This window comes from Thermobia domestica, chromosome 8 (assembly GCF_964235325.1).
Source record: "Thermobia domestica chromosome 8, izTheDome1.hap1.1, whole genome shotgun sequence".
Lineage (NCBI taxonomy): Eukaryota > Metazoa > Arthropoda > Insecta > Zygentoma > Lepismatidae > Thermobia > Thermobia domestica.
In genome coordinates this window covers 31,222,818-31,240,137 of record NC_137461.1, presented here as the reverse complement: position 1 = coordinate 31,240,137, position 17,320 = coordinate 31,222,818, and the positions used below count along the sequence as shown (strand labels likewise).

General features: G+C 35.3%; 1 protein-coding gene across 2 annotated transcripts in view; it reads left to right on the top strand.

Annotated features, from left to right (window-relative positions):
- The window catches only part of LOC145692827 (uncharacterized), a 56,775-nt gene extending 43,823 nt beyond the window's left edge, over positions 1-12,952 (top strand). For both annotated transcript variants that reach the window (XM_081768324.1, XM_081768325.1), the window contains exon 7: positions 1,605-12,952. In XM_081768324.1, coding sequence (XP_081624450.1) covers positions 1,605-5,510 — 3,906 coding nt within the window. In that variant the 3' untranslated portion in view covers positions 5,511-12,952. The remainder of the gene's footprint in view (positions 1-1,604) is intronic.
- The last annotated feature ends 4,368 nt before the right edge of the window (positions 12,953-17,320 follow it).

Here is a 17,320-nt window from a genome sequence, read left to right as displayed (position 1 = left end):
AGACAGTTATAGATATGCAACAATCATTTTGGACATGAGTGTACATCATTATTAATTACTTCCTCTAGTATTCAAGTGATGTTACACCCATCTCAAATGCCCCATACAATTACACTTTCCTCTAATTTTTTATTTTCTATTCTAACACTTTTCTGAGGGAATCCCGTATTCGATTCCTGATAGAGCTCATGTCGTTCGGTTCTTACATTAAACTGTAGGTCTATATCTTATATAGCTCCTGAACTGAACGGATCGCTAAACCCCAAATCAGCTAATGTATTTTAAGTGTTATCCATGCGCTCATATTCGAGTATGTGTATCTTATTAGTCTTCGACCCTTCCACTCCAACTCAACCTTCTTCAATACTTTCATTAACTTCTGTTTCTGTTGCTTTCCTAGAATCATTTTACACTGTTATTACGTTTTTCTCGGTAATAAAAGAACATTTTTTAGCCTCCGTTTCCAATTTTCTCCTTTCCAACCTATCTAACTTCACATATTCATTTTTTTTAAAATGTCTCTTTCTGTAACATGGTACACGCAATCCACGTTCCTATTCTCAATAATTTACCATAATTAATTGTAACATTTATTGTTTCCCTACTATGTTATGGAACAATAATCTTTTAAAGGCACACTCCTCCCGAAGATTCAAATGAAAAGAGATCAATTTTAATTTCGGAATATTTTGTATGCCACATTTCGTTCACGGCAAACTAAGAAAAATAGTATATTGGTTTCCCGTTGCTTTCTGTGTCTCAGTATCAAAGCCATTAAAACCACCCTGACCACTTCTAGGACTGTTGTCATACCAATATCTATGATTTTCAAGCAACTCGATTAATTGAAGATAGGACATTCTTTGTCTGGCTATTCAATTTCAGCTATGAGGGTCCACTCTGGCTCAATAGTAAAGTGCTTACCTTTGGTACATCTGGTCCCTGGTTCAATCCTAGCTCTCATTAAGTGGGCTTTGTGGTAGACAAATATCATCTACATGTTTTATCTGGGATCTTCCATTTTCTCCCACTTCCTTGAGTTGGCCATTTCATTCATTACTATTATCACAGTTTTCTTTAGCCTATTTGGTATAAGCGTGGGACATAAAACTGAAAGATCTCATTTCTCCATTTTAACCAGTTTCGACCATTCTGGTATCAATCTAACGCTAACTGAGCTCGAAATTTTACAATAGAAATATCACATTGAAGATTGTCTATGTCATAATGTTTAGAGCTGTATTAATGATAATCTATAGGGTCATGATTTCAGAGAGGTACATTTCACCAAGTTCACTTAGAACTGTCGATAACTCTAACAACAATTTGTCAGGAAAGAATATAATGGCAGGACATCAGGTACAATTTCATGTTATTAATATAGAACACGATACAAGAATCCGGTTACCTCTTCTCTTATTTCTATTTAGTTTAAGATTCGTTTGGTTTTCTCAAGGTATTGGAATATAGTGACACAGTACGATATCTCCTTATAATGAGTTAGTTATTAATCTTAAGATCTTCATGAGAAACTTTTGCAAGTATAAATTTATATCTGTCATTTATTTGAGAAAATTAACAGTCTGTTCCTTACTGTATTTCAGCTCCGCGTCATTCAATTTGCAAAGAAAACCAACACTCGCCCATTAGATGGCTGCACAACCAATGAGGCAAGTGATATTGATGAGAAAACGAAAGAAGTAAAGCATCCAACATGGCCAGTTTCAGCTGTTGGAAAAACTGCCGTCTCCACACCATTATGTCTGAATAAAAACAGAGAATTGGTTTCTCTGGAATGTGTTCCGGACTTGTTCAGTGGTGCCAAATGGATGAATTTGAATTCGCCTCATGAGATTGATCAAACACAATGTGATTATATCCAAGAATCATACGAAAAGTTGAATCGCTGTCCACCAGGTTTCAGGATGTTTGGTAATAAAGTGTGCTTCAAAATTGATGAACAAATCGATTGGTTATCGGCATTAAAGGTGCATATAAAAGCTGGTGCAAGCAAAATGCTATCTGATGTGTTTGCTGAGGATCAAAGTGGTACCATAAAGTCGTTTCTAATAGCTAATGGAGTAACATCTGTTTGGCTGCAAGCTAAGAGTGATTACAGCTATGGTCCGTTTAGAAATTACCTTCCAGCGAGCTTGATGTATGGCCAATATTTCAATTGGTCAAGTAACAGTACTGGTATACGTTGGAAAAATGGGGAACCTAAAGGCGAACGCGCATGTCTGTCTCTAAACATACGAACTTCGGAGTTAGAAACAGCTGACTGTAGGATAAATCTCACATCAGTTTGTATTCTCCCGATGACTGATATTAAGATAAGGAAATTTGCTTGCCCTGATGGGCTTTTCACTACCTCGTACCATTCGTACCAAAACAAATGTTTCTCTGTTGTCAAGCCGTCAAACGGTAACGGAAGTTTATCTGTACAAATTCCATACTCTCCAAACAATGTTTGTTTGCAATATGGCTATCAATCGATGGCTTTGAAGTATCCGCATCAAAATGAAATTGTGAAAATGATACTGGAAAAAAACGAAGACTGCAACAGTACTGTATTTGCTTTTGAACAAGGAAACGGGAACACAACTTACAAGTGGAATGGAGGAAAAGATATTGATCTAAATTATTCCAACTGGAAACCAGATACTATCTATTCTGATGAACGATTACCAGTTCTTTATCAAGATGGATCCTGGAGTTTGGTAAAACTTAATGAAAACTGGGAAAACCAGTGCTACGTATGTGTTCTGGATATTGAAGAACCATTACCTAAAATCGAGTTTTATGAATATAAAGAGAATTCTAGGAATAAATTGTACTTACAAGTATATAATAGTGATTGGCTATGGAAAAGGAATGACTGGGATAAGCCAACGTGTATATTGGATGGGACAGAAGGAAAAGAAAATAGCGTTATACTAGAGGGAGGTACAAAGTATGAATGGACAAAAGATAATTTGCCGACAATTTTTGGTACAACTTTGGATTTTAGAATTCAGAAAATGGTTTATAAGGTGATAGTTGAAGATGTGGGATATGTTAAATGTTTTGGGTACAGTATTCATACTTTCAAGGAAGTGTCCACGAAATCCTTTCTATACAAGTATCCAACATTTACTTTTGCGCTTGGACTACGTAAGAACAGTTTGTGTGCTCATAAATCTTGTGAAAATATACATTCCAATACGTTTCACTCTACTGCGTCTGAGATCGATTCTCGTTGTCTTCAAAGTTTCAAGAACGTAAGAGTAGACTTTCGTAGAATCATAAGCAAAACATCTAATATGTTATTTTTACTGTTTAAGATAGAAGTTGCTGAATCGGGATCAGAACTTCTGGAGTCCGAGTGGATTTCAAAACTGAACAATTCATTAATGAATTGTACACTGTTAAACGGAAATTTTTCATATCAGTTTCTGCGAAGTACAGTTCGCTGTCATAACGAGAGTTCAGTAATTGCAGACAGAACTCTTCATTGGCCTAGTACGCCTGTCGGTAAGACAGCCGTTTCTCAGGAGCTCTGCGTTGATGCTGAGGGTAAGCCAGCTACTAGAATTTGTAAAGGAGATTTTCTTTATGGTGTTCATTGGGAACATTTACATAATATAGCGTGTATAGACAAAATTTCTCATCAAACACAAGAGCTTTACCAGTTGGCAGTTGAAGAATCGAAAAACATCACATGTCTAGCAACGAAACTTGATAGAATATTAAATAGTACAGAAAAGAAATTAGATACTGCAGATATCCATTTCATCACACAATCTTTATCTAAAATCGCTGAAGAAGCATCTAATGTGTCTTCCAATCACTTACCAAATATTGCTAGTATTGCAGAAGCAACTTTAGAGGTAGATGAAGATGTACTTAAAACTGCCCAAACAGTACTAAATACATCAAATGTATTTTTAGAGAGCATGGAGAAAATTCTCGCCGAAATAGAATTAGACAAAAATATATCCAGTCTTTTAACAGTGAAACCACATTTTGCTGCTCAAATAGTTAATGTTCAAGACAGCGACATTCGGGGAATAGCTTTGTTGTCTAGTTCTAATTACATACAAGCTAACAATATACAATTGTTTAGTGTTAATGATTCTTTTGACAGTGTCTTGAGCACCAATCCAGAAGCGGCATTCCTATTAGACAAAACTATTTTCGACGATGAAAAGTTCAAAAATTTTCAACCAAGGAGACTAGTACTTAATTTGTATAATAATAATACAGGTATTTTTCCGAAAGCACAACGTTTAGAAAACGGAAAACTGTATACGATGAACAGTTACGTGATAAGTGTAACATTGGATGGAGAACATTTTCGTAATCTGAAAACACCAGTATTAATATTTTTCAAATCCCTGAATAATGATACATACTTGTCTAAGCGATGTGTGTTTTGGGATTTCGGCCTAAATGATAGCAAAGGTGGATGGTCAGAAAGTGGATGTTCATTTTTGGGGACATCTGGAACATTAGACGTATGCTCATGTACTCATTTTACCCATTTCGCCCAACTTATATCACCAATGGAAAACATGAATGAAGACGACGTAAATAAATTGGCTCTGGATTTCATAAGCATAGTAGGGTGCTCACTATCTTTACTTGGTTTGGGAGGTGTATTATTAACTGGTATATTTGTACCAAAATGGCGTTTTAATGCAGGGAGAAAAATGCAACTGCATCTGTGTGCAGCACTAACAATTCTTATTTGTGCATTCTTAATTACGGAAACGGTAAGATCTAATGAGTTTTCCTTGACGTGTGTCACATTAGGAGTTCTTCTTCACTACTCCGTATTAGCATCATTTTGTTGGATGCTAGTAACAGCTATTCTACAGCTGTTTAGATTAGTTAAAGTACTTGGACCTAGAACAAATCATTTACTTCTGAAATCTTCAATATTTGGCTGGGGAATTCCTTTAATACCATGTGGATTAGTTCTATCTATTAATCCTTACTTGTATGAACCAATGGATTCAGCACTGTGTTACCCAAGAGGACTCGTGTTTTATTTAAGTATTATTCTACCAGTTGGAGTAATTATTTTTCTAAATTTGGTAGTGTTTATTTTAATTATTTACTCCATAACTTGTGGTCGTTCAAGAAATCTTAGAAGTACACAAAAGAGAATTATAATTCAACATTTAAAGATGAGCGTCTTTCTTTTCTTTCTTCTTGGACTGTCATGGATCTTCGGCTTTCTAGCCATGGGACGAAGCACGATAATTTTTGCTTATCTTTTCTGTACTACCGCAACAATGCAGGGCTTTATGTTTTTTGTATTCTTCGTATTGTTTGAAAAGAGTGCAAGGAAGTCATGGCAAACGATGATAGGGTACAGAAGAAACCGCACACCACGTAAGAAACAATATAAGGAAATGAAAAAAGATAGGTGTTCTGTGGTACTTTGGCCTTATGGATTTTATCGTGTTCTGTCAAGTACAGTGCGTAGTAAAGACAGAACTACAGAATATGATGAACACTTGTGACAGTGGTAATTAACGCTACATATTATTTTATGTTGATGTGATGGAATATGATCAATGTTTTACAGACGCCTAAAAATCGATGAAGAGTAGGAGAGGGAACTAGAATTAACAAAATCATCTTTAATTCTGAATATTCTAGTCATTTGGTTTTCTCATTAATCTGTGCAGTGTAACAACAAACCGTGTGGTATGTTCCTTGAGCCATATAACAATTAGCGAATCACTAACGCTAGAGATCTTCATAGTATTACTGTTGAGTCTCACCGTGTAATAACTAGTATAAAATATTCAACATTCTTAAATTCGGTATTCTTTGATCTGATATGGCCATTTTGCATTAAGCTTGCTTGGGCTCACTCTCATGTCCTGCAGTAAGGCTGCGCTGACATTCATCCAGACTCACTTCCATTAATATTACTCGTGCTCACTCGAACTCAGGATCACTTCCCTTTATAGCGCTCACATTCATTAAGATTTAGTGTCACTTCTCTCAATCGTGCTCATGCTCACTTGACTTTAATCTCACATCCGTCGATCGTGCTCACTCGGACTCAGGATCACTTCCCTTTATTGCGCTCTCATTCATTAGGACTCAGGATCACTTCCCTTTATTGCGCTCTCATTCATTAGGACTCAGGATCACTTCCCTTTATTGCGCTCGCATTCACTTAGACTCAGGGTCACTTCCCTCAATCGTACTCGCGCTCACTCGCGCTTACGCTCATTTCCTTCAATATTGTGCTCGAACTCATTTCGGCTCGAGTTCACAAACTTTGTTCTAGCTTGCGTTCGTTACCCTCAGCGCGGCTCGTGCTCACTTGGTCTCGGGCTCACTAACACCAATGGAACGCGCAGGTAACCAGACGTTAGGAAAAGTCGGTATGAGATACCATTACCGTTGTCGATGTTTTTGCAGATAAATTACTTGTGGATCCATGACTATGCTTTCCATTATGGTACTTCATCCATCCTCTTCTTTGTCCTACCTATTTCTCGCCGCTGTTTATCAATTTATAAAAGTGCACTTCTACGTCATATATCGGTCAGATAAAAGTAAGTACTCTAACAGTTGCAGCACTCACTCAAAAGTCCTTTCTGCCTTGAGCAGGAAATTAATATATGACACATTATTACCTAGGTAAAAGAACCTATCTGGTGTTACCTGCTCGCCGATGCTCGTTTCCTAAAACATTTATTGCACTTAATGTATCTACAGAGCAACTTAACATACGAACAAAAACAGAGAGATAAGGCTGATATTTCTAGCATATATTTTTTGAAACGAAATGAAAGCAAATAAAGTCTTTAGTCTAACGTTTTATATGCATAAGTCCTTCACGTAAATGAAATGATCTCTGTCAAAGATCTCGTTTATTGATTCAAAATAGGTTAATTGACACTTGTAACTATATATCTGAGTAATAATCCCATAACCGCTTAATTTCTGTACCTTTCACTTCAACTCCATAATTTAGTGTTTGACAACCAGAGAAACGGGGATTTCTCTCGCTGGTTTACTGATATATTAGGTAAAATGACTTGAATCTCTCTTTGTGCAGAGCACTTATACAATGAACATGAAATACACTGTGGTATAAGTCACACGTATAAAGAAACGTACTAGATTTTTAGTCTTCTTGCATGGAATATTTCTGTGGGTTGCATAACCCAGCGTAAAACACATCTGGGAGAAAAAATAAAAGAAACAAAGCCACTATGACCTTAAACGGATATTACGAATTACTCTTGACACTTCATGCTATTTTCATGCAAGATCGAATCTTCTTTCATTCAAGAGGAAATAAATACACAGTGTGCCAATTAAGAAACGAGTCTGGGCCAATAAAGAATAAATGGAATAAATTTACCTTAGTTTATTCAAAGTATAAATTTCCCCCTCCTCCCCCCACTGCTTTGTGCCATTCGTCAGTCATGGAATGGTTTCTGGAAGTCCTGGATTGTAATGATGTTAAAGGTGCCCCTCTTTCCTAGACGGTGGATATACTGTGAATTTCAATGGTGTTTTCAGTTCGGGAGAAAAGAAAGTAATTACAAGGAGATAGGGTTGTCTCGAAAACCTAATCTTTCTTTCTCTGCAATAATATTCTAGAGGAAGTTTGTCTGTTAATATATTGGCTATAATTTCCTGCAATGATTCATCCTTTTCAGTTTCTACTCCTCCGTTAAAAAGTGGTGTATGAAACGTGTACACTGCTTCCATTCCTTTAAATCGTCTTCATTATTTGGCCAACATAATCATTATTCCCACCTAGGGATGTAAAATACCTGGGTATTTATTTCAGCGGGTAAATACCCTGGGTAAATACCCGGGTATTTACCCCAAATGGGTATTTTAGTAGGTATTTTATGTTTCAAGTAACCATAAATGGATTTTATCTTTGTTAATGAAAAATATAATGGTAATTTCTATCACCAGCAACAGGAATACTAAATAACCACTTAACTAATCATTTTTTCTAGTAATTAAAGAATGAATTTGATATTTATTAAGTAACAGAATACGGATTTCCTAGCTACTCACCATCAGTTTTCTTTCTACTTATACTAGATTTCCTTCTATTACCCTTCGCAGAAAATAATTGTCCATTCTACCCCATGAGCTTTTACCTTAGTGTGCCCCTGAGACGTCCAATCAGCTAGGCGGTAGAATTCGATAGTGGGCCAAACCAACACGAAAATATAAAATTTATGATAGAACATAACGATGACTAACAAAAGTGAAGTCAGTTGTCACCAAACCAATCACTATTATTAAGTATTCTGCCTATCAACAGCTCCTGGTATTAATGGCACGGAATTTAGGTTCTCCTTAGGCTCGCGTCTAATAAAACTGTTTTCTCCATTTTTCTCAATCTGGTGCATCTTTTTTATCTTCTAATACCTTCTTCAGTTTTTCAAATCATCGATGAACACACTAACTAAACTATTTAAATAACAGTAGGAACTCGATTACTGAAATAAACAAACACGTTTTCTTTTGGTTTGCCAAATATATTAATGGCGGAAAATTAATTGTTAATAATTACTTTCCTATTTTGAGGATCTAAAGTTTGCAACAATTTTATTATACATATATATTTTTAACATTACCTTAAAAAATTGAATAGTACAGATGAAAAGCAACTTTTTTGATAATTAAGAAAACTGAACTGATATTCCAGATACAGCTAGTTACTTTCTTCAAAATAATGTTATTTTTGGTATTTTATCTATAGATAATAAGATGTATGAATTGTCAATTATGCAAAGAATTATACCAATAAGTTTCTTATCTTTTACTCCTGGTTTACTGAACTAATAAATTTAATCTGTTTAAGAAATTACATTGTAACAACTAAATTGTTGATATAGTTATATCAAAGTAAAGAAACTTGACTTTAGTAAGTAATAACCTAGAAAATACTTAGAAACTAAACTAATTACAAATTTACCCAATTTGCCATTCTGTAGACGTAATTGTATGATTACGAAAGTTGCAGAATAATCAAAGTAACTGAATTTAATAAATTGGTCGATCAAATTATTTACTAAATATGCCGTTCAGAGAAAATTATCCATAAAATGAGGAATAACAGTTCGTAAAACACTTAAATAACGAACTCCTGATTTTTCGAGTGTTTACTAAATGGGGTTTAACACTTATGCTTTGTGAAAGTATTTTATTGGAATAGCATATTTAAAATATTAATGTGATGAAGAACGTTAAGCTGTATATTAACTCAGTGAAGGTAATATTTATACTTTAACTTATTCAGTATACAGCAACAATTAACCTCTACCATATTTGGAGCACTATAAAACGACAAAAATATTAGCGTCCTACTCAGAATCAACCCTAAGATTAGAGTCGGAATCATCACACAATTCGGAATCATCGCAACTTTACATTTAAAGTCACCCTAAGTTTAAACAAATAAGGTTTATATACGGTTTCTATGTATACAACCTAACCTAAGGCTTGAAGTCATACTATGATTTCTTCATTTTTTAGGTCTTAGTGAAACGAATCTAAGTTTAAAAGCTGTTCACACCTTGGTGAAGAAAGGGCATAGGTGGGTAAGATAGTAAAATGGCCCCAAATCAATCTTTAGGCGACAAGTGAGTCCCCTTGTAGGTACCCCCAGGAGACATTAATCCCTTATGCTTCAACTCTGATTTTTTCGTGAGCAATGACGTAAAATCGGAAAAGTGATGTGATATATTTCTCTGGCTTGATCGATGTTAAAACTTAGATGTATGTATAGGTGTACACGAGGGATTCGTCTGAAAAATGTAACAGATAACCCCCACAATTTCCCTCTTTCAAAAAATTCGATTCAATATTTTGATCTCTTACGTATGAAGTTCTTCGAGAAAAAATATGAAAAAATAGGTTTTAAATGTCGCCTTAAATCTAGAATAACATATAATATCCACAATTGTACCGCGGGTGCGCCATGGTCAAAACTGTCTGCAAACCTGCACCGCACCTGAGCTGGGTTAATTTGTTGTTATTTTGCAGTTTTACTCATGAATGAATAAAAAATTACACTCCAAAGACACCAAAATCGCTAAGACTCCATTTGGTGGCCTGTGACACTCCCATCCCCATTTTGAGTTAAAGTGAAATTTGATATTGGTGTCTATTTCGTATGAATCTAACATCCTGCGCATGAATATGATATTCCAGTTGCCATTAGTTCCCCGTAAGTACACCATTTGATGGTACCTGAAGATTCACTGTGAGCTGTCATATAATAAAATAAATGTTATCTACCAGGTATCCTTATAGTGCCCAATCGAGGTAAAAGCACCTCACCTGGGAATAGAATAAACATCAACAACAATACTCAGTGTAATGTAATGTAATCTTTGTTGTGGTGTCCGTGGCGGTATAGAACCGTTTGCATTACATTTTCTTATAATTCTTGGGTGAAATATTTATTTCATTCTAGTCTCAATTTCATTCAAAGGCTTTATTAAATTATATTCTTGTTGATGGTTGTTCTTTTCCCAGGTGTTATCACATCGATTGGACACTGCCCTGTAGGTATATGTAACATTATTTTTTTATATATATAACAGCTCACATTGAAGCTTCAGGCACTCTGAAATGCATGCCTTACCAACGGGGAGAGAGGTTTGTGAACCCATTCCTATTTGCAGGGTTTTGAAAGGTAAACCAATAGCCACTGAGAAAGAAATGTAATTGAATTCTCTTCTTAACATTCCTTCTGACAATGATGAATATTTTGTTAGGGCCGAAAAGCAATTGGTTGTGGGTTCCACGAACATCCCCTTGGTACCATAAGGGTTAATATCCACCTTACTAAATTAAGCTATACTAAACTGTTTGCAGCTTACGTTTGTGATTGCATCCATACGGTTCACAAATGGTGACAAAGAAAACAATTATTTACTTGAATGAGAACTAGTAGTTGTATTGCACATGAACCCAGCGATAGAGGTGCAGGGATTTCTTTTGACATTGAAGCATCAGGAATGTCTATTTTTAATAAATCAGCTCTCTTGCGCAGATGATGTACTTGCAACGGTATTCGAAACAGTACTTCAAGCCGTTTCACATGAGCTGGGCACTTAAAACACTTTTTCAAATAATTTGTCATTTTATTGACATTCACATGTTTATATTCTTATTACAGAACTTGCAAACACCACCCTTGGTTTGGCTTTAAAGAATGCCATGCATGACCCTTCTTCCCCATGTTACATTTCTAGTCTTTCAAAACACTGTTGAAATAACAGTGAAAGAATATAGTTTAGACAGAAACTGATGCAATCCCATCTTGCAGAACAGTCAGAGCACAAGACTAGTATTGAAGGCAGAGACCAACTGCAACGATTATCTTTTTTTAATATATATATAATATAAAACTAAGGAATGTTATGCATTTTGATGTAAAATATCAGTAGTGTAATACTTGTAACAATTTCAGTAATTCATAAAATACAGAAAAAATCACCGTATGGTTAATTATTCTTAAAATTTCATAATAATTGAGTTTTCGTAAAATACCCATTTTTTGGGTAGGTAAATACAAAAAGGGTAAATACCCGGGTAAATACCCATTTTTTTATTTACCTACCCACTGGGTATTTACCCGACCTACATCTCTATTCCCACCATGAGATCTAATACTCTTGCATCCTGAGATTTGCATTTCGGTTATCCGAAATAATATCCCGAATAACTTAACGAATCGTTTAAGTTATTTTGACACACCTGTTTCGATCGGGTTACTCTTTATCTTCCCCAGAGACACTCCCAGCGCATAACCTCTTACGCAGTTTTTTTTGTTTTTTTTTTTAACTCGAAAGAACAATGGCATTGGTCCCCATAAATACGTTCTTTTTCAGCTTCTCAAATATGTTCTTTGGAGATTTCCTAAGCGTGCATAATACATCATATACACAATTTGTTCCATTATTGAAACAGTAACGAGTTATCAGATTATAACTACTCCATGCGTAGCTGCTTTCCACGACATGCTGGCGGCTGGCCGAGTTGGAAATTTCTGCACGAATTCCAAAGTAACACATATGATTCGCCATTATGAAAAACTTCCGTATCAAAATTAAATTTTGCAGCAAAACCTGAAAAATCAGTCTCGTTTCTAATTGATTCACTGTGTACCAGGGGTAATGGTGGATTTGAAATGGTAGGGGGACGTCACGCCGTTCCCCGTGCCTATCTTTGTCCGTTGTAGTGTTTTATGAAGTAGAGGGACGCCATAGCTTTTGGAAGTGGTGGAACGACGTCCCCACACGTTTCCCCTCACTTTTACCCCTGCTGTGCACTACTCCAAACAATTATCTGACATCATATGACGACGCTATACGTGTAAACATTCCTATAAAAATAACTGAAGTGTTACATAATTGTGATAATTTGAATAAGTGTATATCTTCCATCTTCAGTGGAAAGAAAAAAAAAACATTATTGTATGTTTTCCAGTTTCGTGTCCGAAATACTGTATCATTCACAACGAATTCGTAAAAGGAGTTCGGAATCCTAATAACACAAAGGTATTTTTTTTATTTGTGATACCTAATTAGGAAAGCACATATCCTTTTGTTCTATGCCTCATAAGAATTAATTTATATTCATTGCTATTACGCTAACATTATTTCAGATGTGTCATACAAACTAACTTAATGTACCTAAGTCATTTGGTGTAGCGAACATGACTGTGATTAACAAATATACTCACATACGACTTAATAGTATGAAGGATAGAATTTCATAAAATATGACGTAAGCTTGACTAAAAGTAATCTGGTATAGAGTAAGACATTTACTTCATCGCTTATTTTATTTATTATTTTCAGCTACTTTTTGTTATAGTTTATTGTTAGCTTTTTTAATATATTTTTGTCAATATTATATTGATAATTCTAGTTGTGTGAATAAATTTGAACAAATTGATAGTTTGTGTTTATTTTTGTTGGTATAGTGATATGAAGTTTGAATGAAATATTGCGTGTAATCAGTGGTGTGTTTAGGAGGCTATCGGGTTCAAGTCCTCCCCGAAATAAATTTGTTAACATTTTCGCATTCCACGAACAACAATAACCCTTCTTATCATTTACAAGAATTTCACTGACTTTCCATTTTCTTATGCTCCTTGTTCAGAAATAATAGGCCTACTGTATTTGTGAAATTTCATTCCATGTAAGAACTGAGTTCTTTTTTCTTTCTTTCGTCCATTATATCGTCTCCTTTAGCCTAACCGGCATAATCGTGGGACATAAAATTAAAAAAAAAAATCATTTTATTTCGTCCATTCTACTCTTCTGTTTCTTTTTCTTAGTTGTTACTTTCTTTCGTTTCTCCTATCATACTTTCAACCATTGGTAGTTGTGATTCAAGTCAGCCGTCGTCAGTAACACCAAAACTAAGAGAAGCTGATAAGCGCAACTGGTGTTCCGCACCATCTTGCACGGATATCAACATAACGGGGCTTTAGTTATTAAAGCAAAGGAATATTTACATCGTTTAATTATAAAGAGAGGTAAATGTTTGAATTAAAGAAAATCAAAAGGAGGAATAAATAGAACGGGAAATTAGGTAGGCCAAGAGGATGCTTCCTTTTTCTTCTATAAATAGAATAAAAGGATAGATTCACTGCTAGATTTTTATGTGTATCATATCATATAAGATTCACCAGTCTGCAATTCTTGCTATTAAAACTTCAATTTATGCAAATAAATTAAATATATATTCAACTAGCAGCGTTCACCCCGCTTCGCTGCGGTCACCCCGGAACGCAATAAACTTTGTTACTTACAAGTAAACCTTACGTTTGGGTGAATCGAGTTGCTGACTGAGACACATATGAGAAAGTAGTACTAAATGTGGTCAGTATTTCAGTGAAGTTGTAGGTGCGAAGCTCCAGAGGTTTAGGAGATACAGCTACCAGAACATCACTTGGAAGTACAGAATAGTCTTCATACAGTTGGAGGTAAAAGCCTTGTAAGACCTCTTGTAACGACAAAAGGTGAATAACAAATATATGGATACATGTTAGGACTAGGGGGAAGTTATATAGTAAGGGTATACCTGACGGCGGCCATCTTGAAATCCGCCATTTGGAATTAAGGTTAAGTTTTTAAAATAGGAATAGGGTCATGTGATACATGATTTGAGGCGCAAATTTAATCAGAAGAACAATGGTGACGTTAATTTTGATTTACGCGCAATTGGTAAAAAGTTACAGGGAATTTAAATATTGTTGCAGCATATGTATTAGTCCTATACCCCACCTTGTAAATTTTGCGTTAATGATAATAATTAAATAAAAAGCAGGTGGATAAATATTAGGTCTATGGTAAGAGTTGCCTTGATGGCGGCCATGTTCAAATCCGCCATTTTGAATCAGACAAAAGTTTTAAACAAAACGCATAACATTGACACCTTATTAATAGCAAATTTTACCATAAATCCAACGGTATAACCATTTTTGCTTTATCATTAACCAGCATTTGTTATCGCATAAACAAGTTGCTAATTTAAGGAAAAATGACCAAAGAGGAATTGAGTCATAATTGAACTTGGGTCTTTCTTCCAGAAAAGTCCTCAATTAGTACAATCAATATGTAGTTCAGAAAAGAGTGCATGACTTGCACAAATGCTCTGCTCACAGTGAGCACACCTCACAAATGCAATCGAGTTACACTTGACACATCTGTCGTTAACAATTCCGTCAAAGCAGTATTCGTAAATCAAAATTAACGTATGGATTATGGTAAAATTTGCTATTAATAAGGTGTCACTGTTATGCGTTTTGTTTAAAACTTTTGTCTGATTCAAAATGGCGGATTTGAACATGGCCGCTATCAAGGCAACTCTTACCATAGACCTAATATTTATCCACCTGCTTTTTATTTAATTATTATCATTAACGCAAAATTTACAAGGTGGGGTAAAGGACTAATACATCTGCTGCAACAATATTTAATTTCCCTGTAACTTTTTACCAATTGCGCGTAAATCAAAATTAACGTCACCATTGTTCTTCTGATTAAATTTGCGCCTTAAATCATGTATCACATGACCCTATTCCTATTTTAAAAACTTAACCTTAATTCAAAATGACGGATTTCAAGATGGCCGCCGTCAGGTATACTCTTACTATATGACTTCCCCCTGGTCCTAATATGTACCCATATACTTGTTATTCACCTTTTGTCGTTACAAGAGGTCTTACAGGGCTTTTACCTCCAACTGTATGAAGACTATTCTGTACTTCCAAGTGATGTTCTGGTAGCTGTACCTCCTAAACCCCTGGAGCTTCGCACCTACAACTTCACTGAAATACTGACCACATTTAGTACTACTTTCTCATATGTGTCTCAGTCAGCAACTCGATTCACCCAAACGTAAGGTTTACTTGTTAGATAATTTTTACTTTTTCGCTTTCAAGTGATATGATAAAAACCATAGAAGATTGCAGTAAATGTTAACATTATATCGCCTGTCATTTATGTTAACCCGCCCCGCTTCGCTGTGGTCACCCCCGAACGCAATAAACTTTGTTACTTAGATAATTTTTACTTTTTCGCTTTCAAGTGATATGATAAAAACCATTATAACGCCTGTCATGTATGTTAACCCGCCGAGTGACACGGTCATGCGGGTTGCATATAAATACGTTTATTTTTATACCTATGATGAACTAACAAAGGATTTGTACGTAATGGACACCTGAATGGTCAATTATCTCAAGACACTGGTAATTGAAAATTAAAGTGATATGATAAAAACCATCTAGGGTCCAAATCCTAATAACCCCCCAAAAATAAAAGAAATTGGTTCAGCCGTATTAGCGTGATGAGCGGACAAAGGATTTGTACGTTCTCTTTTATATATATAGATTGTCAAACTCAGGTGGACAATTGCCGCCCTGCTTTACCTAGTTGTGCATAGCTCCCCCGAAACAAAGTCCTAAATACACGAATGCGTACAATGTAAGTAGATTATAACTGTTCTACATAAAACAAAGGCAACAGACTAATATTTCTCCTTCCTATTTCTTAAATCAAATAGGGCCGTGTTTTATATAAATTTAAGTACTATATAGATACAGACTTTGTGTGTGTGCCATTAAGGAAAAGTCAAAAAAATATCTGCTGGTTAACAATGTAGTTTTCTACATATAAACACTTTTGACTAGATTCGTGATACAACTTTCTTACTTTACCAAAACATAGACAATAAACGTAGAGGTATGTTAGATATAATTATGCATTATATTATAAAGCACAGAGTTCACAGAAGCTAAAATATATTTATGGAAGAAATAAAAAAACATTGAGAAAAGTATTCAAATTCTGCACCTACAAATAATTTCGTGATACTACACTGCTAAATACGTGATATCATATATGTGCTGATTTAATACTAAATATAACGTTACTTGCTGGAAAGTATAGAGTCTCTTTCATGATAACTTGTTTCAATCATTTTCCATCCTGCATCCAGTGCAAATGACGTTCAATTTGTACTTTGCCAGTCCTTCACACAACAGGTGAAACCAATCATCACACTGTGAATATTAAATCCAATTTTAACATCACCGTAAAGATCATAGCAAGAATATCATCGATAATATTAAGTATTTGAGCTTACGTCACTGATGCTTTTAGAGTAAGAAGTAAGAAGGGGTAGGTCGAATCGTGAAACACGATGCCTTAGATGCCTTTTTAGCCCCGTGCTTTTTACTTTTTTTCTTTTCACTTGACGCTTAGAGCTATGTGGGCGTCCTGTTATATTATGTCCACCAACTGCTTGTGCGGCAGATTTATCATTGCTGCCAGTAGTGTTTGGTTGTGCGGGAATTTTATAAAGGAATCTTGCTTTCTGTTCTGCAAATTTACTTTTCCACAGCATTCAGAAAGAACGTATGATAACGGTTGTCAGATCGTGAGAACTTTGTCTAATATCTGAAATTACAGCAGCAGAGAATTATTCAACAGTGGCAGTAGCAGATTCTTCATTTGCATGCACTGTGTTAATAAGCAAAGTTTTCTCTGGAACAAATTCTCTATTTAAAGGATAAATTCCAGTTACGGCGAAGACGAAGATAATCCTACAGGTGACAATGTCTTAGATTACTGGAGGAAAAATGGAAGTTTTTTTTTTTTTTTTTGGCCTATAACTCTTGAGGTGAAGGTGATGCTGGATTTCCTTTCGCCAGGATTGTTTGATGGATTCAAGGACGCCAATATCTAAAGATTGTAGCAAGTAAGTAATATGGCTATGCAAAGTAACGGTACAAATATCATCATCG